General features: G+C 49.4%; 1 protein-coding gene across 4 annotated transcripts in view; it reads left to right on the top strand.

Annotated features, from left to right (window-relative positions):
- LOC110492538 (MOB kinase activator 2) overlaps positions 1–19,415 on the top strand; it is an 89,163-nt gene that overhangs the window by 36,980 nt on the left and 32,768 nt on the right. The window contains exon 1 of one of the 4 annotated variants that reach the window (XM_021566953.2): positions 7,470–7,917. The exons of 2 other annotated variants lie outside the window; for them this stretch is intronic. In XM_021566953.2, the coding sequence (XP_021422628.1) occupies positions 7,880–7,917 (38 nt within the window). In that variant the 5' untranslated portion in view covers positions 7,470–7,879. Of the gene's footprint in view, positions 1–7,469; positions 7,918–12,195; positions 12,600–19,415 lie in introns of those variants that run through there. One more of the 4 variants, XM_036951679.1, reaches the window with a different exon arrangement.

The following is a 19,415-nucleotide window of genomic DNA, read 5'->3' as shown; positions in this document are numbered from 1 at the left end:
TTACGTATGCACAGGCAGCTAAGAGTCCAGTCCAGCGGCGGCCGTGCATGTGCGGTCAATGCGGTGACCGATGTGGTCTGGCGATGAGGGCTGGCTCCGTGTGCTGTAGCGAGGCAGATTAGGAGTTATCGGAGGGGAAACATAGCACTCGCTACTTTGACAGGTTGTATAGGAATTCAGTTAGGTCTAGTTCAGGGATGGGCATCTTTGATGGGGGCCACAAAAAAAATTGGGACTCGTAAAGGGGTGCCGCAGTGGCTCGGCACCCCGTGGCGGGTCCGCGAACCCACAACCGTACCCACGCATTCAGTCAGAGCCGGCCCTAGCCCTTTGGGTGCCCTAAGTGGATTGTTATTGCGAGCAAAACATTTTAGCTGCCCCCCCACCACGTCCCCATTTTTTCTGCGGGCCTACGAAAGGATGGCAGGCCGCCCGTTGCCCATCCCTGCACTAGAGACGTCTTGCGACAATGCCCTGTCTCTGACATTTTTAGTGTTGAATTCTGGAAGGGTATCGTGTGGGACAAAGCCCTGCAAAACACGTACACACACCCCTCCTTGTCATGTCTCGACACATCCCATGACAATGTCTTCACGGAACATGCCGTCTTCTCTCTCTGTGTCTGTCTGACTGTGTGTGTGTGTGTGTGTTTGCGTGCGTCTGTGTTGTGGAGTTCCCTAGCCACTCGGGTCCTACCCGTTCAGTGTGTTGGGATATTGGTCTCTTTGCGGTTGTTAGTGCTGTCTCAGAACACATGCCTCACAAGGTTCCGGGAAAAAAGTTAACTTTTGTTACCGCAAAGTACACCGCCGAGAGCTTCGACTTTCGTTAGATTTTCTGTGTTAATGGTCCCGTTAGTCAGCCCTTCATCAAAAGGGTGTATGTTCTTTTCGTGCTTCATAGCACAAGGTCTTGAATGCAGTGGATGTCTGTATGTCTGTCTGTCTATTTTACGGCCTTTTTGGTAAGTAGCTGATTGGTCGTAGCTAATTTAGGTTGATTGCAAGGGTGTATTATTGTCATTATCCCTGACTTTGCCACTAGGGGTTAGTAACACCCGGGAGACTGAGGGAAGAAGAGAGGTGGAAAGGGCTGGGAGGGAGAGGAGAGAGGGGAGGGGGAAATGGAGAGATCCGTCTGGCGCGAAATCTGATCTCGCCGTTGCGTAGTCTTTTGCTCCCGGGCCTTCCCCCAGAGTGCACTGGTTCTCTCGGCGTTCTCCAGTGTCACGTGACTTTTAACTCCAGCCATCAAAACCAGTGATATCAGACCGAAGACCAGTGTCATTCAGCTTCTCTTATGGCCCCTCGTTCCCTTTCCTCGTCTCCTTTCCTTCATCACAACTTCAACTCCAGCGCATACCAGCAATAACAGGCAGCATACTAGACAGCATGTCAGCCGGTCAATATATGGAGATCCTTTCTCTGTATGTCTGTATTCATGTCTCTCTCTGAGCAGCCAGGCCATACCAGACAGACAGACATAAATAGCTTTTGCTCTCCTCCTCCTCTCCACTCAGTGTCCCTCCCTGCCGTGTCATCTCCTTTCCTAACCTCATTTCCATTCCTCGTGTCCTTTCCTTGATCCCGTGACAACTCCAGTGCAGAACATAGCCTACAAGACATCACAGGTGCAGTACCGCTTGGAACCAGTGAGTGGCGCCAGAGCACAGCGCTACCATGTCCTGCTGCAGTCTAGACCAGGGTTTCCCAAACTCGGTCCTGCACCCCCCGCCCCCGTGCACTTTTGTTATTTTGCACTAGCATAACACAGCTGATTCAAATAACCAACTCACCACCGGCTTTGATTTATTTGAATTAGTATTGTAGTGCTCGGGCCTCAGTCGACCTGCTCCATTGTCCCTGGAAGGAATTTTCCTCTGATAGATTTGAATTGCGTTCCTGAGCTGTCTGACTGGGAATCAACATGCAAATTGGCCTAAAGTCCGTAGTCGTTAAAGCCTATTTGAATGACATGGCTGCCCGAGGCTGATGCCCGTATAGACCATAACAAATCAGAACCCTCCCAAAAAAGGGTTACCAAAGGTATTGATATGGGCAGGCACCCTCTGAAAACATGACCCTCAAATATGACCTCCGGTTCTCCAGACAAACCAGCACCACCTAGAGTCTATTTGTTTGTCCCAAATGGCAACCTATTCCCTATTTAGTGCACTACTTTTGACCCGAGCCCTATGGGCCCTGCGCTATATAGGGAATTAGGGTGCCGTTAGGGGACTTGCCCAAATGTGTAACGTGAACCCTGGTCGGAGGCAGAAAATACAATAAAGACAGACTTGTCCAATCTGTCCCCGGGCCCAGTTTGTCATGTTTTCCACCTAGACAGCGACTCAACCAACGTGAGTTGAGGTGCGGAGCGGCAGACTAGGCCAATGCGAATCTATAGGTCCTTCCATTTGCTACCCCTGTCCCGGCCTCTACTGTGCTGTTGTGTGTGTGTTTTTAGTCAGTACCACCAGGCTATCAGACAGTGCTGAGTACTGTGCCGAGCAACATACCTGGCACATAGTGTGCATGGTGAGACTGGGCACTGCGCTGTGTATTCCTGGAAAGCCTGTGGGGGGGGGGGGGGGGGGACCGGGGAATGCGGCGTTCGAGGCTTCTCTGGGTCTTGGCTTGTCTTTCTGCTTGTAAACCTCACAGCCCAGGAACTGTCACTGAGAGAAGGAGAGAAAGAGCTGCTTTTTCTTCTGACTTCGGGGGGGCCAAGCTAACAGAAAGCAGGGGGGCGGCAGAGACGTGTCTGGCTAGGAATGAGGATGGATGATGGTAGTGGGAATGATGGTGATGGCGACGGTCGAAGATGTTAACCGGGGAAGAGAGCACCAACTGACTGCTTGGGTCATTAGCATGCAACCACAAGAGCACACGGTGCAGCTCTTCCAAAACACACAGCAGGAAGGAGGGAGGGATAGATGGCCACGATGAAAAGGATTAATGACGCAAGCTGGGGATGAATGGCAAAAGAGGGAAGGCATGAAGCGAGGGATGGGGAACGTCAGGATGATTGAAGAGATGGACAGATGAATGGAGGGAGGCCTGAACAACGTCAAAAGACTGGAGGAAAGGAGGGATGGATGGAAGCAGGGAGGGGTTTGTGTTTTAGAGTTGCACAATAACGGACTGGCTAATGGTTTCTGTGGTCTGCAGTTCCTTTTTCCTCTAGTCCCAGTATTGCGTAACTCTGCAATGTGTGTGTGTGTGTGTGTGTGTGAGTGATTGAGCAGCAGTGTCGGTGCCAGCCTGCTCTTATGGTAATAAATGGCCCACTTGCAGCCAGCACTAAGAGGTCTGCAGGAGAGAAAGAGCACACACTCACACCGTACGGAGACGTGCGCGCGCACACACTCTTATACATACACTGTCCCTAGTACACATTGCCATTTATTACTTACACACACAATTTAATACATACACACACAGTCATTTTTTACATTTTACCTTTATTTAACTAGGCAAGTCAGTTTTAAGAACACATTTTTATTTACAATGACGGCCTAGGAACAGTGGGTTAACTGCCTTGTTCAGGGGCAGAACGACAGATTTTTACCTTGTCAGCTCGGGGAGTCGATCTAGCAACCTTTCAGTTACTGGCCCAACACTCTAACCACTAGGCTACCTGCCGCCCCAATATACACACACACTTTGATACACACACACGCACACTGTAATACACACACACACTGTAATACACACACACACACACACTGTAATACACACACACACACTGTAATACGCACACACACACACTGTAATACACACACACACACACACACTCTTATACATACACTGTCCCTAGTACACACTGCTCCACAGGAGGCGTCATTTATTACTTACACGCACACTGTAATACACACACACACTGTAATACACACACACACTGTAATACGCACACACACACACTGTAATACACACACACTTTAATACACACACACACACACACACTGTAATACACACACACTTTAATACACACACACACACACACACACTGTAATACACACACACTTTAATACACACACACACACACACACACTGTAATACACACACACTTTAATACACACACACACACACACTGTAATACACACACACTTTAATACACACACACACACACACTGTAATACACACACACACTGTAATACACACACACACTTTAATACACACAGACACACACTGTAATACACACACACACTGTAATACACACACACACTTTAATACACACAGACACATACACTTTAATACCCACACACACACACTTTAATACACACACACTTTAATACACACGCACACACTTTAATACACACACACTTTAATACACACACACTGTAATACACACGCACACACTGTAATACACACACACTTTAATACACACACACTTTAATACACACACGCACACTTTAATACACACACACACACACTTTAATACACACACGCACACTGTAATACACACACACTTTAATACACACACACTTTAATACACACACGCACACTGTAATACACACACACACTGTAATACACACACACACTGTAATACACACACGCACACTTTAATACACACACGCACACTTTAATACACACACACACACTTTAATACACACACACACACTGTAATACACACACACACACACTGTAATACACACACACACTGTAATACACACACACACTGTAATACACACACACACACACACACTTTAATACACACGCGCACTGTAATACACACACACACACAATGTAATACACACACAATGTAATACACACACACTGTAATACACACACACACACACTGTAATACACACACACACTGTCACACACACACACACACACACACACACACTATAATACACACACACACTTTAATAGACACACGCACACTGTAATACACACGCACTTTAATACACACACACACACACACACACACACTGTAATACACACACACACACACACTTTAATACACACACACACACTGTAATATACACACACACACTGTAATACACACACACACACACACACACACTGTAATACACACACACTTTAATACACACGCACACACACTTTAATACACACACACACTGTAATACACACACACACACTTTAATAGACACACACACACTGTAATACACACACGCACACACACTGTAATACACACACACACACTTTAATAGACACACACACTTTAATACACATACACACACACTCTTATACATACACACAAACTCTTATACATGTCCCGAGTACACACTGCTCCACAGGAGGTGCTATTTATTACTTACACACACACTGTAATACACACACAACAAAAGTGTGATACTCACACACGACACACACGTAACGGCAGGGCCTTTGAGAGATGTGGTGAGCAGCAGAGAGCCATAAAGATGACGTCGTCAACCTCAGTCTTAATGCACATCTCTCCATCTTTCCATTCACATTGTTCCAAACCTCTCTTCCATCCTTCCTCCCCTCTTAGCATCCTTCTCTCCGTCCAGCTTTTGAGAGATTCTCAGAACGAACAGGTACCAGTTCAAATGCGTTAACAAGTACTTCCTTCCCTCTGGACACGGATGTCTATTCCACGTTTGTTCCACGCAATTTCATTGAAATTATGTAGGGGGGGGAATGTAGTTTCTTTCCTTCTTTCCTTCTGTTCCTTTTTTATTTTATTTTCTCCCCCCCCCCCCCACATGATAGTACCCTGCCTTGAACTTTAGTCACGGCCACTAGCCGGCTGCCGCCTATGTACATAGACATGGAATCACTGTTTACGTACCGTTTTACCCATTTCTATATGCATATACGGTATTCTAGTCTATTCCTATCGTACTTAACTATTGCTGTGCTTGTACTCTTCTATCCTACATATTCTTCAGCTATACGGCGTATTCTACATTCTATCCATATGCTGTCTACATGTCGGAAAGTAATGTTTGTTCTACATAAGGCTATCTTTAGCTGAACGTTCCAAAACGTTGTGTCCTGCTGAACGTGCTCGTGAAAGGGGCATGTGTATCTTACACACACACACACACACACACACACAGTTGATGAGGAGCTATGGGTTTAGCAGGCATTACTGGATCCTCTGCCTATTCTTGGCTCCAATCAGGCGCTGACAAGTGTTCGCTCGGAGTCTGTGCTCTGCCCTCTCCCTATAGCATACAGGAGGAGAATATAGCCTGCGAGATAGGGAACGCACTTGAAACATGAGAGGGATGCTTGCCCGTCGGTGGAAAAACAGTCGCGGCACTATGGATACTTTTTTCATGGCTGGAAAGCGGATGATGTGTTTTTGTGTGTGCATTGATTTACAAAGGAATCCATATTCGGTGGTTGAAGTTGGAAGTGCGCAAATCATCTGAGTAATGTGAGATATAGAGTGTAGTACGACCGAGACGCTTTAAAGGCCCTGTGCAGTCAAAAACATGATTTCCCTGTGTTTTCACTGTGAGGTTGGAGTGATATTGTGAAAATGATGATGAAGCACTTTTGGTGTACGAGCTGTTTGAAAAGAACGGCTGAAATTCCTGCCTGCTTTGGGCGGGAGGGAGTTTTGGCCTCCCATGGTGTCAGCACCACGCGGTCATTTAGGTGCACTATGTAGAAATCACTCGGCTATTTCCTGGTTGCTAAAATTCGAATAGTTCGCCCAATTTCAGTTTTTGTGACAAAACATCGTACAATGATTCTCGCTCTACACTATACTGTCTAAACCGCTGTGAAATATATTTAACATAACCCAAAATATTGTTGTTTCAGCTGTTTGAAGCTGGTGTACAAAACTGAAAACAAGACTCAAAAATAAAACTTCAGAACGGTTAGCATAGAAACTGCTTTATTAGGCTTGCTTTCAATGAGAATGACAGATCTATAACTCACATTTCTACGTGAATTTGGTCAGATTGCCCCAAAAGTTACACATTTGCAGCTTTAAGAACAGGAAGCATAGAAATTGTGCACATAGATCCACCGCTGATACATGCTTTCAATTACAGATCTATAACTCACATTCAATAAGAAAGAGTTCTAAAGCTCTCTGCTAATTTTCAGTGTTCCCCTCCCAGACAGTCCTACCAAAGTTCTTGCTTGAAAAATGCGTCTTTGCTAAGAAGCTTTTTTTCTTATTTTTAATTCAAAACAATCACACCAATCTGTTACCCAGAGATTATTTGATATTGAGATAAAAAATGACTCAATTGGATCTTTTTTTAAAAATTAATTTGGTTTTTTTTGTCAGTGAGGTGTCTGAGACTGTCTGTGATTTACGTCAGGGGGGCTATTGAGGACACAATGTATGAGCAGCAACATCATATCTAAAGAAACATTATTGCAGCGTTCACGGATTTGTCGGAACTAGGAAATTCTGAAATGTCCGACCTGCTAACGGGTTGAACGCGGCACGTGTATAACTACAATCCGTTAGCAAGTCTGAAATGTCCGAGTTTCCTTGTTCCGACTAGCGCATGAACGCTGCTTTATCGCTGCCCGGAGATTTTTTTTAACGACATCATCGCTGATGAATTTGCTGTACATATGAAGTGTATTTGTGTCCGTCTAGATGATAAGCTGTCGTTTTTTTGTTGCATCGAAGCATGTGTTTTGACATTCGAGGGTCCACCTATCGCCTTATCCCTGACTGGTAAACCCTGCCCGCGGAAGCTAGGGACCGGAGGGAGGGAGGGACCGGAGGGGGGCGCGGAGGTCTGTGGAAGGAAGGAGGGAGCGATTAGAAGAGAAGTCTGTCTACACGAGAACTCCGTTTTCTATTGTTCCTTGTCTGCAGCCGTCGGACACTGACGTTTTCGAGGTGCATCGAAAGCTGAACGTTATCAATTCTGGATTTCTTCATCCGATTCCTATCGTCCGGCATGAGGTTTAAACGGAACGGCTCCTATACATTGAATAGGTAAGAGGCTTCCGTTCACTACTCGGGTTACGTTAACATTCGCCACATCTCAGTGAAAGGGGGTTTGGTTTATTTTTTTGCAGAAGCAATTGAAAAACGTTTGTCTTTTGATACCGTTGGTATGGTCAATTGCTTGTGTCGTGATTTCGGTTCTTATTGGCGTTTTTGTTGTTGAGGTGAAACGTGCTTATCATATGCACGCTGCAACTGATGGAAGTAGTCGCCCTCACAACCAACCTGTTTCACTGAACTCACTCATTGTTATATGAACGACAATGTTTTCCGAATTAACGTGCATAATTTGTCATGCCACGGCAAAATAAGTGTTAACAGATTTTTGAAGTTCGTGAACGTCTTCCTCTTGACGTGGTTGAGTTTCGAGTAATGGTTCGATGGCTCATTTTCTGGTCTCCGACCTTTGTCGAGCTGAGGAGAAACCTGAATATCAGGCTTGAGGGGTGGTCTCTTCATTGAGAAGAAACCTAAACAAGCCCTCTCTTCCCCTCTCCCTCTCTCCCCCTCCCTCTCTCCCCCTCCCTCCTCTCCCTCTCTCCCCCTCCCTCCTCTCCCTCTCTCCCCCTCCCTCCTCTCCCTCTCTCCCCCTCCGCCTCTCCCTCTCTCCCCCTCTCTCCCCCTCCCTCCTCTCCCTCTCTCCCCCTCCCTCCTCTCCCTCTCTCCCCCTCCCTCTCTCCCCCTCCCTCCTCTCCCTCTCTCCCCCTCCCTCCTCTCCCTCTCTCCCCCTCCCTCCTCTCCCTCTCTCCCCCTCCCTCCTCTCCCTCTCTCCCCTCCCTCTCTCCCCCTCCCTCCTCCCTCTCTCCTCTCCCTCTCTCCCCCCTCCCTCTCCCTCTCTCCCCCCTCCCTCTCCCTCTCTCCCCCCTCTCCCTCTCTCCCCCCTCCCTCTCCCTCTCTCCCCTCTCCCTCTCTCCCCCCTCCCTCTCCCTCTCTCCCCCCTCCCTCTCCCTCTCTCCCCCCTCCCTCTCCCTCTCTCCCCCCTCCCTCTCCCTCTCTCCCCCCCTCTCCCTCTCTCCCCCCTCCCTCTCCCTCTCTCCCCCCCTCCCTCTCCCTCTCTCCCCCCCTCCCTCTCCCTCTCTCCCCCCTCTCCCCCTCCCTCTCCCCCTCCCTCTCCCCCTCCCTCCCCCTCCCTCTCCCTCTCTCCCCCCTCTCTCCCCCCTCTCCCTCTCTCCCCTCTCCCCCTCCCTCTCCTCTCCCTCCCTCTCTCCCTCTCCCTCTCTCCCCCTCTCTCTCCCTCTCCCCCCTCCCTCTCTTTCCTCTCCCTCTCTTCCCCCCCTCCCTCTCTTTCCTCTCCCTCTCTTCCCCCCCTCCCTCTCTTCCCTCTCCCTCTCTTCCCCCTCTCTCCCCCCTCCCTCTCTTCCCCCTCTCTCTCTCCCCCCTCTCTCTCTCCCCCCTCTCTCTCTCCCCCCCTCTCTCCCTCTCTCCCCCCTCCCTCTCCCCCCCTCCCTATCCCTCTCTCCCCCCTCCCTCTCCCCCCCCTCTCCCTCTCTCCCCCCCTCTCCCTCTCTCCTCTCCCCCTCTCTCCCTCTCCCCCTCTCTCCCCCCTCCGTCTCCCTCCCTCTCCCTCTCTCCCCCTCCCTCTCCCTCTCTCCCCCTCCCTCTCCCTCTCTCCCTCTCCCTCTCTCCCCCTCCCTCTCCCCCCTCCCTCTCTTTCCTCTCCCTCTCTCCCCCCTCCCTCTCTTCCCTCTCCCTCTCTTCCCCCTCCCTCTCCCTCTCTTCCCTCTCCCTCTCTTCCCTCTCCCTCTCTTCCCTCTCCCTCTCTTCCCCCTCTCTCTTCCCCCTCTCTCCCCCCCTCTCTCTCTCCCCCCCTCTCTCTCCCCCCTCTCACCCCCTCTCTCCCCCCCTCCCTCTCTCTCCCCCTCTCCCCCCTCCCTCTCTCTCTCTCCCTCTCTCCCCCCCTCTCTCTCCCCCCCTACCTCTCCCTCCCTCTCCACCTCTCCCTCTCTCCCTCCCTCCCTCTCTCTCTCCCTCCCTCCCTCCCTCTCTCCCCCTCCCTCTCTCCCCCCTCCCTCTCTCCCCCCTCCCCCCCTCCCTCTGCCTCTCCCCCCGCTCTCTCCCTCTCCCCCCCTCCCTCTGCCTCTCCCCCGCTCCCCCCCTCCATCTCCCTCCCCCTCTCTCCTCCCCTCTCTTGCCCCCTCCCTCTCTTCCCCCCTCCCCCCCCCTCTCTCCTCCCCCATCTCTCTTCCCTCTCTCTGTCCTCTCTCCATCCTACAGAATTAAGTACCAACTGCCCCCCCACGTGTTCAACCACTTAGCAACTTTGGTGGTCTGTTCTCCTCACCCACTTTCAGTTGACATGATTGCCCACTGCCCAGTAGGTCTATTCAAGTCCAGATCATTAGAATCCTAGTCACGAGTTTTATCTCTCTCTCCCCTCTCCCAGGGCAGTGATTCATTCCCTCCTTCATTAGGTTATCTCCAAGTCACAAGTTTAATGAATGGACTTGCTTTGTCTTCCTCCATCTCCAAACCAAGCAGACTCCCTTCAATTTGAACGCTTACATCTGTCTCTCATGATCTCGCGTGGACAGACCATGTAAACATAAATGCTACCGTAGACCTGTCATGATGCAACTGGGGGTGTTTTGGCATGAGGCCCAGCATTAGTTCCCGGTGCTTTTTGGGACAAATCACGATTTCGCAGGTGTTGGCGTCTTTAGAAATTCTAAGGGGGGGGGGGGGGGGGGGGCATTTTGGCAGAGACGGTGGAGCTCTTCTTCGTTCCCGTTTCCGATCCTCGTTCCGTCTCTTCACATGCATGGACCTGGACCCTGACCTTAATCGAGCACCTGGCCGATTATGCAAGGCTGTAATTTTGGGGTAACGGAGATTACGGCCCTGGTAACTATTATGCCCAGCTCCTTGTCTTTGTTTCGGGTGCTTTGACCACACACACACACACACACACACACACACACACACACACACACACAGTTCTATTTGCTGAAAGTGAGTGTTGATGTAATGGCAGGTTCCTTCCCCTCTGGCACCGCTTTCCTCCTGGCCTTGTTATCAGCCACAGATCCTTCCGCAGCTCACTCACACACGTGCATCCTGGCACTTGTGTGGTGCTGAAACACAAAGGAAGCTAATGAGTGCTGTACAGTGAGCACACACCCACTCTATCACGCAGGCACAGAGGAGAAGTGTTATCGCTGCACTCCCTCCCTCCCTGCTCAATCAGGTGTGTGTGTGTGTGTGTGCACGCACGCACGCAGCTCGGAGGCGTAATTAAAAGTGAGGTAGGAGAGGCCCTTGGCGACAGGCAGCCAGGGAGGGAGGGAGGAAGGAGGGATATGATGTAATGGCCTGTAAAAATGCTTTGGTTTGCTACTGCGGCTCCTCGCCTCACCTTTCATCTAAGAGAGGGAGAGGGAAGTGGGGGGAGAGCGTTCCTCGCGTGGCGTGTGTCTGACAGAAAAGCGTACAGTGTCACCTCGTTGTCGGGCCTTTTGGCGAGACGGTAACTCAACCACAACACAATTCCAGGCTAATTCTAATGCGTTACTGCCTTCTGAAGGTGAATCACTCTCTTGCATATGGTGCTGCTGTGATATAGTTTCCTGTGCGGCGTGACAGTGGGTTGACGTGTGTGTGTTGCTAGGATGGAGCCCAGAGCCTGGCTGTGATCATAGTCAATATTAATGATCTGTCTGTCCCATAGAGTTGTCTGCAGTCGTAGATTACTCAGACACAAACACACACACTCGCCTAATGGGGTACTGCAGCCGGGACAGAGAGGACAGGATGATGGTGCTTTGATGGAGAGCGAAGGAGCGAGTGAGAAACGGAAAGGGGGAGCCGGGGGAGAGTGTCCTTCACCTTGTATGCCCGCACTGATGATCACAGAGTTCTTCTGCGATTGGCTACATTCTTGGGGGGTGTGCCCGGAGCTCTACCCACTCTGACGCAGCCATGTGAAAGAATGACGGGTGAACGCGTGTGTCTGTGTCCTTCTGGCCCATCCATGTTTGCTATTTAGCTCTTTCTCGACACCTCATACCGTCTCTGTGTGTTTCGCAGCAGTCAGCTTTGGTTTGCAGGTTCTTCAGTACAGGCTATGGGCCCAGCTAACAGAGGTGTTAATAACCAACCAACACGTCTCTCGGCCAGCGAGTGTGTTTAGACCTTGTTTGGTGTATACAGATGGTAGAGATTGCTGCTAGGATAGAGCGCCCCCCCCCCCCCCACACTCAGCAGTTTGTTTATGCAAGTCTGTTTGCCAACCTAATCTTCCCGCCTTTCAAGTGAGAGCCAGCCAGAGAGCGAGAGGGAAGGAGAGAGAAGTAAAGAGGCAGGCAGGCGGCAGTAGCTCTAGTGAGAAGGAGCGAGAGGAACACACTTCGAACGGGCTCTGAGTTGTTGTGATAGGTCGTCTGCAACGCACGTTCGTCGGCGCAAGTGTGTTTGCTGATTGGACCGCAGGGAGAGAGAGCGAGTGTGTGTTTGTGTGGGTGGGTGGACGCAGTTCGTGAGAAGCCAGTTACGTTGCGCGTGTGTGTGTGACAGAACGGGCTATACTGGAGCTGTGCGGCAGGACAGAGCCCTCCCTTCACCGGTAGAAGGAGAGAGGGAAGAAGAGCGCTGTGTGGGACCCTCACAGACCTGCCCGCTGTCTGTGCTGCCAGCTGGATGGGGGTTCTTGTCTGCTGCGACTGCTTCTTCTATAGGTAGCTAGCTACTTCACTCTCTCTCTCTCTCTTTCTCTCGGTATGTCGCTCTCTGCTTGCTCGCTCTCTTTCTGAATGTCTCTCTCGTCGTTGTTTGTTTTCCCTGCTTGTGTCGTAACTTTTTTTATTTTTATTTAAATATTAGTCCTGTACTTCCCTCTCCCTGCCCCTTTGTGGCTGAAAACGGCTCTCTCTTCGCCCCCCTCCCCTTCCTCTCTCGGTCTCTGCGGTGTGGTTTGGAAGAGACATTCTGAGGACAGTGCTGCTGTGGCAGCAGGGATTTTGCTTTCGTCAGACCGGGGAGGAGGGTAGCGGTTGAGGCTGGTTAGAGGAGGATTGTCACTGGGCCAGAGACTAAGATGCATGTGCACAGGGTTAAGGCTGGCTTAGAGGAAGGATGGCATGCAGCCAGCCCATCCTCTCCTCCACGGCCCTGCCGGCGTCGCTCTGACTCTCTGCGTTGCTGTGTTTTTGGACACTGTGTTCCTTCCCATGGCCTCTCTGTTTTCTGTTTGGTGCAGCGGAGCAGTGTTTGGGAGGTAGACTTTGACCTTCCCATACGATTACAGCAGGACTAGTTTTGGTAGGGGGACAGTTGTTTGTTTACTTAGTGAGCGTAACATTAGTTAACATAGCATGGTTACCTGGGCCAGTTTAGTTAGCATAGCATGGTTACCTGGGCCAGTTTAGTTAGCATAGCATGGTTACCTGGGCCAGTTTAGTTAGCATAGCATGGTTACCTGGGCCAGTTTAGTAAGCATAGCATGGTTACCTGGGCCACGTTCAGTAGGCATTAAGCAAACGTTGGATGCCACAGATCTAGGATCAGCTCCGCCTCTCTACATAGTATCCTGAAACATTTAAGGGGAGAACACACAACTGACCTGGTAGCAGCTTCTAGGAGCACCTTTACACTACTCCTATGGCACACTTGCGGGTTCAGAGAGTGTTCACTTAGCATCAGGCTTACAGATGGCTGTGAGTTAGTTAGATGAGCTCTTTCCCCCTTTTTATATGTGCTTGTGGGGCTAACCAGCTTTAGTTGCACTACTGCTATATATAAACAGAAGGTTTGCTGAGGGCCAAACTGTTGCGCACACATGTGTATACACACACACACACGCATACATACAGCTGCATCGGATTAGACCGTCAGGCCCCTCTGTGTGATTCAGAACTGTTTACACTCCCTCCCTTTTCCTAGCTAGTGTGAAGAACAGCCAGCCCTTTGTGTGTGTGTTTCTGTCCATGTGTGTGTCCGAACACATGACTGTGTGTGCGCGCGCCTATAGGTAAAACACACACAGTAGCTTTGTGAACGCACGGCCCACTGCCAGGGACTGTATTTTCTTTTTCTCTCTACACTTTGCAGGTCAATTATCACCAGTCCTGAGGCAGGGTGTGGCTTCTGCGCAGCTGTCGTTTTATTGGATCATTAAGGAAAAGGACCGATCAGTTCTATTTCTGGCACTACTTCCTGTCTACCTCGGCACCTCTGTCAGCCAATCAGGGGGTTTGGCTGTGACGCCATTGTTTTTGATTGATTGGGTGTTTTTTTTTGTTTTTTTTTGGACACACCCACACAAGGTCCTTGTTGACCTTAGCTTCAGTCCAATACCCAACTCTCAAACAGACATGGCTGAGAACTAATGCAGCGTTGTGTGCTTTCTGCTCTGACCACAAGGGTTTCACTCCTCTGACTTGTTCAGCCCGTGTCAGGATGGGTCCACATGTTGTTGTGGAGGACAGGCTGAGGTTACAGGTAATGTAGTGGGCAGATGATACGTGTTGACGGTGCCACGCCCATTTCTCTGTACACATGCGCTCCTCATCAGAATAGGGTAGGCTTTAACAGGTCCTCGCCACTTCTTCACTCTGAGTGAGACACTGAGAGGATCAGAGACAGGAATATGGGGTGACCAGGTAAACTGAGGCATGGTTTTGGGCTGACTTTGACAGACAACAGCTCCACAAAGAAGAGTAGTCAGATTCTAAGTAAGTCGTAGACTTTAGTGTCTTTAACCTCCCAGGGTTAGTCTGTGAGTTGTTTAGAATGATCCTGTTTGACCTGAACACACACACACACACACACACACACACACACTGGGGCCTCCCGCACGTGACTGATAAAGCACCGGGTCAGTGTGAGTGGAGGAGAGGCTAACCTAATGCAGAGCACACGGTACAATTCAATTAGCCTTTGGCCCTGCAAGCGGCGGTTCCATTCATGCGTGAGTATCTGATGCCTGGTTTTCAGCTTAGTGCCCAGTGGTTCCTCTGTCTGGCCAAGGTGTGTGTGTGTGTTTTCTCCAGCTGGAGGTCAAGAGCAGAAGTGTCTTCTCTCCAAGGTTGTAGAGAGGGGACAGGCAGACGGTACTCTAAAACATTGGTTGAAGAGAATGCTGCTTTTTTGTGTGTGTTTTTTGGTAAGATGTCTGTTGCTTCTCGGGACGCGCTGTGTTTTGGTTTTTGTGGTGCCGCAGAAATGTGGTGCCATTGCCCTGTCGTGGTGTTGATGCCACAGAGGGTGACTACAGCTCGGAACATTCCGGCCCAGAGGCTCCTTTCACGATACAACAATGGCCCCTGACTGTGTGTGTGTTGTTAGTGTGCCTTGTGTCTGTTATTAGGCCTTGTTTGGCAGGCCGGGCCCATTCTACACTGCTGAGCGTTCCACAAGGACTGTAATTCTCCTCCTAAAACCACCCCACTCCTCCATGTCTACCGGCCCAAACCCTGTCTGTCGCTCAAACATAGCTAAATTGGACCCGGCTTGGCAAGCCTCGGCACAAGTGGAAAACGTACCCTTACGTAATGGGTTGACCAACAACAACGAAAAATATCCACCATTGGGCTGAGTATGACATGATTCTTTTCCGATAGGCTCGTTGCTAACGGACAGTCATCTGGTGACTGACTGCACCACCGGATGGATATAGGCTTCACTGGAGCATGCGGCACAGACACACCCTGTCTGGCTGGCCCAAGGGCCTGGGGGTGTGGGATGGGGACTTTGGAGCAGACTGTGGACAAAGGGTCTAGTGGCTCAACCGTTGCAGAAGGAAGGGTGGAATGGAAGGAAAGGCCTGGGTTATGACTCTGCTTCCATTGTCAGCTGTTAGTTTTCAGACTTGATTGACTTGTTTTTAATTTAGTTTCAGTTTGATAGAAATGTCTTTTGTCGTTTTAAATTTAGTTTACATTTTAGTGTTTTATATATATATATATATATATATATATATATATATATATATAAAGTAGCGGGAGGGATCAGCCAATGAAGTTGGAAGCCTCACCTTGTTGACTGAATCAAAATGACAGAAGTCATCGATGGTGCTGCCATGCTAACCCAGTCTTTTGGCCACTAGAGGACTCCATAGACAGGACAGTGGTTTGGTTAGGTCTCAATGATCACTCCATCTTAATGGGACTTGGATTTAAAGGTTAAGCTCCTAGACTGGTGCACGAAATGTGGTTGGAAGGAAACTCGTCCGTTTTTAAACGAAGCCAATGTGTTATATATTTTTTTACTTTAGTAGTAGATGTAAGACGAATCAATTACCTTTTTACCTGACAGAAAAGGAGAGGGGGGGGGAAATGACAAATGAAGTCGTGGCACATTTAGATATATTATGAAATGTAATTTTAAACGTGTATCACCGACTGACCTCTTCAAATAGGGTTAATGAAAACATAAGCGATACAACACTTCACAAATCTATCAGTTCACAGCCAGGCAGTTTCTCTCTCTGTCTCTCTCTCTCTCTGTGTCTCTGTCTCTCTCTCTCTGTCTCTGTCTCTCTCTCTCTCTCTCTCTTGTCTCTGTGTTCAACCAAACAAGATTTTCTGGTTTATCTTCAAGTCCACTCTGCGTTCCAGAAAGGTGGTCGTTCGTTTTGTCTTCTCAAGCCTGATGACAGTTGTCCACAGACAAAATGAATATTCTCTCCCTGAACACCACTTTTATACTTTTAAAAAACCTTTTCCAGTGAATGCAAGAAATCCCAATTGCGGTTCTCCCAGTATGAATCACCTGTCTGGTCCCCCTCTGAGGTTCAATAAACCACATGCGAGCAGAGTAATACTATACCCTGTGCTGCCCAGTCCTACTGGTCAATTCAGTTGAGACTAACGGACACTGTGTCCTTCTCTCCTTTCACCTGGCCTTAGCTCTGCAGTCTGCACAGGGTGGTGGCTTGCCTTACGTAACACTGAACTGCACAGGAAAGTGTGTGTGTGGAGCGCAGCACAGCCCTCCCTGGGTGCTGGCTCAGGCGACGGAACGAAGAGATGGCCTTGCTGTAACCTTACCTCCCGCATTTAGAATTGCACCGTCGGCGTGAACCCACGCGCACACGCCTCCATAAAAATGCACTTGGTCTTTTTTGTGGCTGGCTAATGACGCTGCTGGATGATTTGACGTCATCCCTCACCCGCACAGCGGCTGTTAGACGAGACCGCCCCTCGCGTCTCCTCTGGCTCCTGCGACGGAGTAGGATAGGACGGTGAGGATAGATACACTCTAATATGCTAGCTAGATGACACGTTCAGCGTATTGCTGCTAACGCCTGTCCTTTTCAGAACAACAGACGTGCCTACGGTTAGGGGCTAGGGCAGGAACAGTAGCTGTGTGCCTCTCCTAAGGGCCCTCCGGGAACAGAAATGCAAAGACCCGGGGAGATGGGAAGTGTCTGGGCGCCTCACTTCCCTTTTCTGAAGTTTTTAACCGGGGGGGGGGGTTGTAGGTACGCAAGTCCTTAACGCCTCACATACCCAATGTTCTACGCCCATGATTCCTGTCTCTCGCTTGCTCATTTTCCTTCCACCTCAAACCCTCACTCTTGACTACTTTCTTTATTTCTGTCCACATAACCACTGTCTCCCTCTGTCTCCCTCTCTCTCACCCCCCCTCCCCCCGCCTGCATAGCTGTGTAATTGACTCTGTGCTGCAGTGCGCTTGTCAGCTGTGCCTTGTCATTTGTTTCAATTATCAGCCATCCGACATGGCGCAGCTACCACAGATGGAATGAAGAGGAGAGGAAAGGCAAAAGTTTGAGGCTGAGGAAGCGGACTGTTGCACATACAGTCTCATGTGTCCCACCTTCACAGTACACTGGTAACAGGACTTTGCACATGCAGGTCTGGCTATTACAATTGCTAGAGACTCCCAAGCAGTGCCGTCGAAACCAAATGAGCTCACTCGTTAAGTTGGAGCTCATCTCCCCTGGAGTCGGCCAGGTGCTTCCGACCAGCCAGCCAATCACAGGTTTGTTTACACCTGGGCAGTTGGATGAGGTCATGGATCCCCCCCCCCCCCCCCTCCCCCGGGTGTTCTAGGCCTAGCAGATGATCTCATTGGTTCATAAAAGGAATCGGATCATATTATCAGGCCCTTCCCCCATGCCTCTAGACACATTGCTGATGTGATTGGTCTACACCGTGGAACCTAGAGCTTACCATTGGTTAGTACCCATTGCTATGAGGGGCATGGATGTTCACGGACTCCCACTTCTTTTTCCTTTCACCACATATTGGGTACTTATTGATTTTTTTCAATCTCACTACTCCTCACAGCCCTTATTTCCCTATTCGGATGTGAATGGGGGCCTCTGCCTCATCCTCCCTCGATCATTCAGCCCCCATCTGCCTGGGTGGGAGATTGAACGAGATAGGAGAGCATGTGTTTGCGCTAGTGTGTGTGTGTGTCCCCTACATTTTCAACTGTCTGTTTTCCTAGTCTATATGTTTTGTGCGTCTCCAGGCTGGCAGAGGGAAGTGTGTCTGATGTACCCATGTGTGTTGCGTGGGGTGGGCAGGGCGTGTCTGGTCTCAGCCATCCTAACAATGCCCTCCAGGAGGGAAAAAAAGTATGCTTGGCTTGGTCCTGGAATCCATCATAACATACTCCTCTCTTTGTCTAAACACTCCTGTCCCTTTTCCTGTCCGCGGCCATAAATAACAGTTACACAATCTCTTCATGAATAGGGCCCCGAGCTTTTCCTAAACAGTCTACATGGTGAGGAACAGCTCTGGACCCGAGTTACGTCGTTTCTTTTGCCGCACAAGCCATCTGTTATGTGTCAGTAATTCTTGAGGAGCTTGTTCACCTGGTTAGTGAGTTGCGTGTGGTATTCCCTGACAAGACATGCATGCACTACGGTGCGGCGAGTATTCATCAGTCATGGCTAACAGACGGAAACCTCCAATAGGGCAGGTGCGACGTTCTTCCCGACAGGAGACAATTTGGGTCATAAGATGGACAATAGATTTGTAAAAAAAAATATATAAAAAAATCTCTCCAGGCAGTTATGACCAGTATCACAATTCTCAAGTAGGCACAGAGATGTCTCTTAATACCCTTTTAACCTCTAGCGTCTAGCCATCCCGGATCCGGGATCGTGAATACAGCCTCAAGCTCATTACCATAACGCAACGTTAACTATTCATGAAAATCGCAAATGAAATGAAATAAATATGCTAGCTCTCAAGCTTAGCCTTTTGTTAACAACACTGTCATCTCAGATTTTCAAAATATGCTTCTCAACCATAGGAAAACAATCATTTGTGTAACAGTAGCTAGCTAGCGTAGCATTTAGCGTTAGCATTCAGCAGGCAACATTTTCACAAAAACCAGAAAAGCATTCAAATAAAATCATTTACCTTTGAACTTCAGATGTTTTCAATGAGGAGACTCTGTTAGATAGCAAATGTTCAGTTTTTCCTGAAAGATTATTTGTTTAGGAGAAATCGCTCCGTTTGGTGCGTCACGTTTGGCTACCAAAAAAACCCGAAAATCCAGTCATCAAAACGCCTAAC

The sequence above is a fragment of the Oncorhynchus mykiss genome, chromosome 2, assembly GCF_013265735.2.
Source record: "Oncorhynchus mykiss isolate Arlee chromosome 2, USDA_OmykA_1.1, whole genome shotgun sequence".
Classification (NCBI taxonomy): Eukaryota; Metazoa; Chordata; class Actinopteri; order Salmoniformes; family Salmonidae; genus Oncorhynchus; species Oncorhynchus mykiss.
This window is presented reverse-complemented; position numbering and strand designations above follow the sequence as displayed.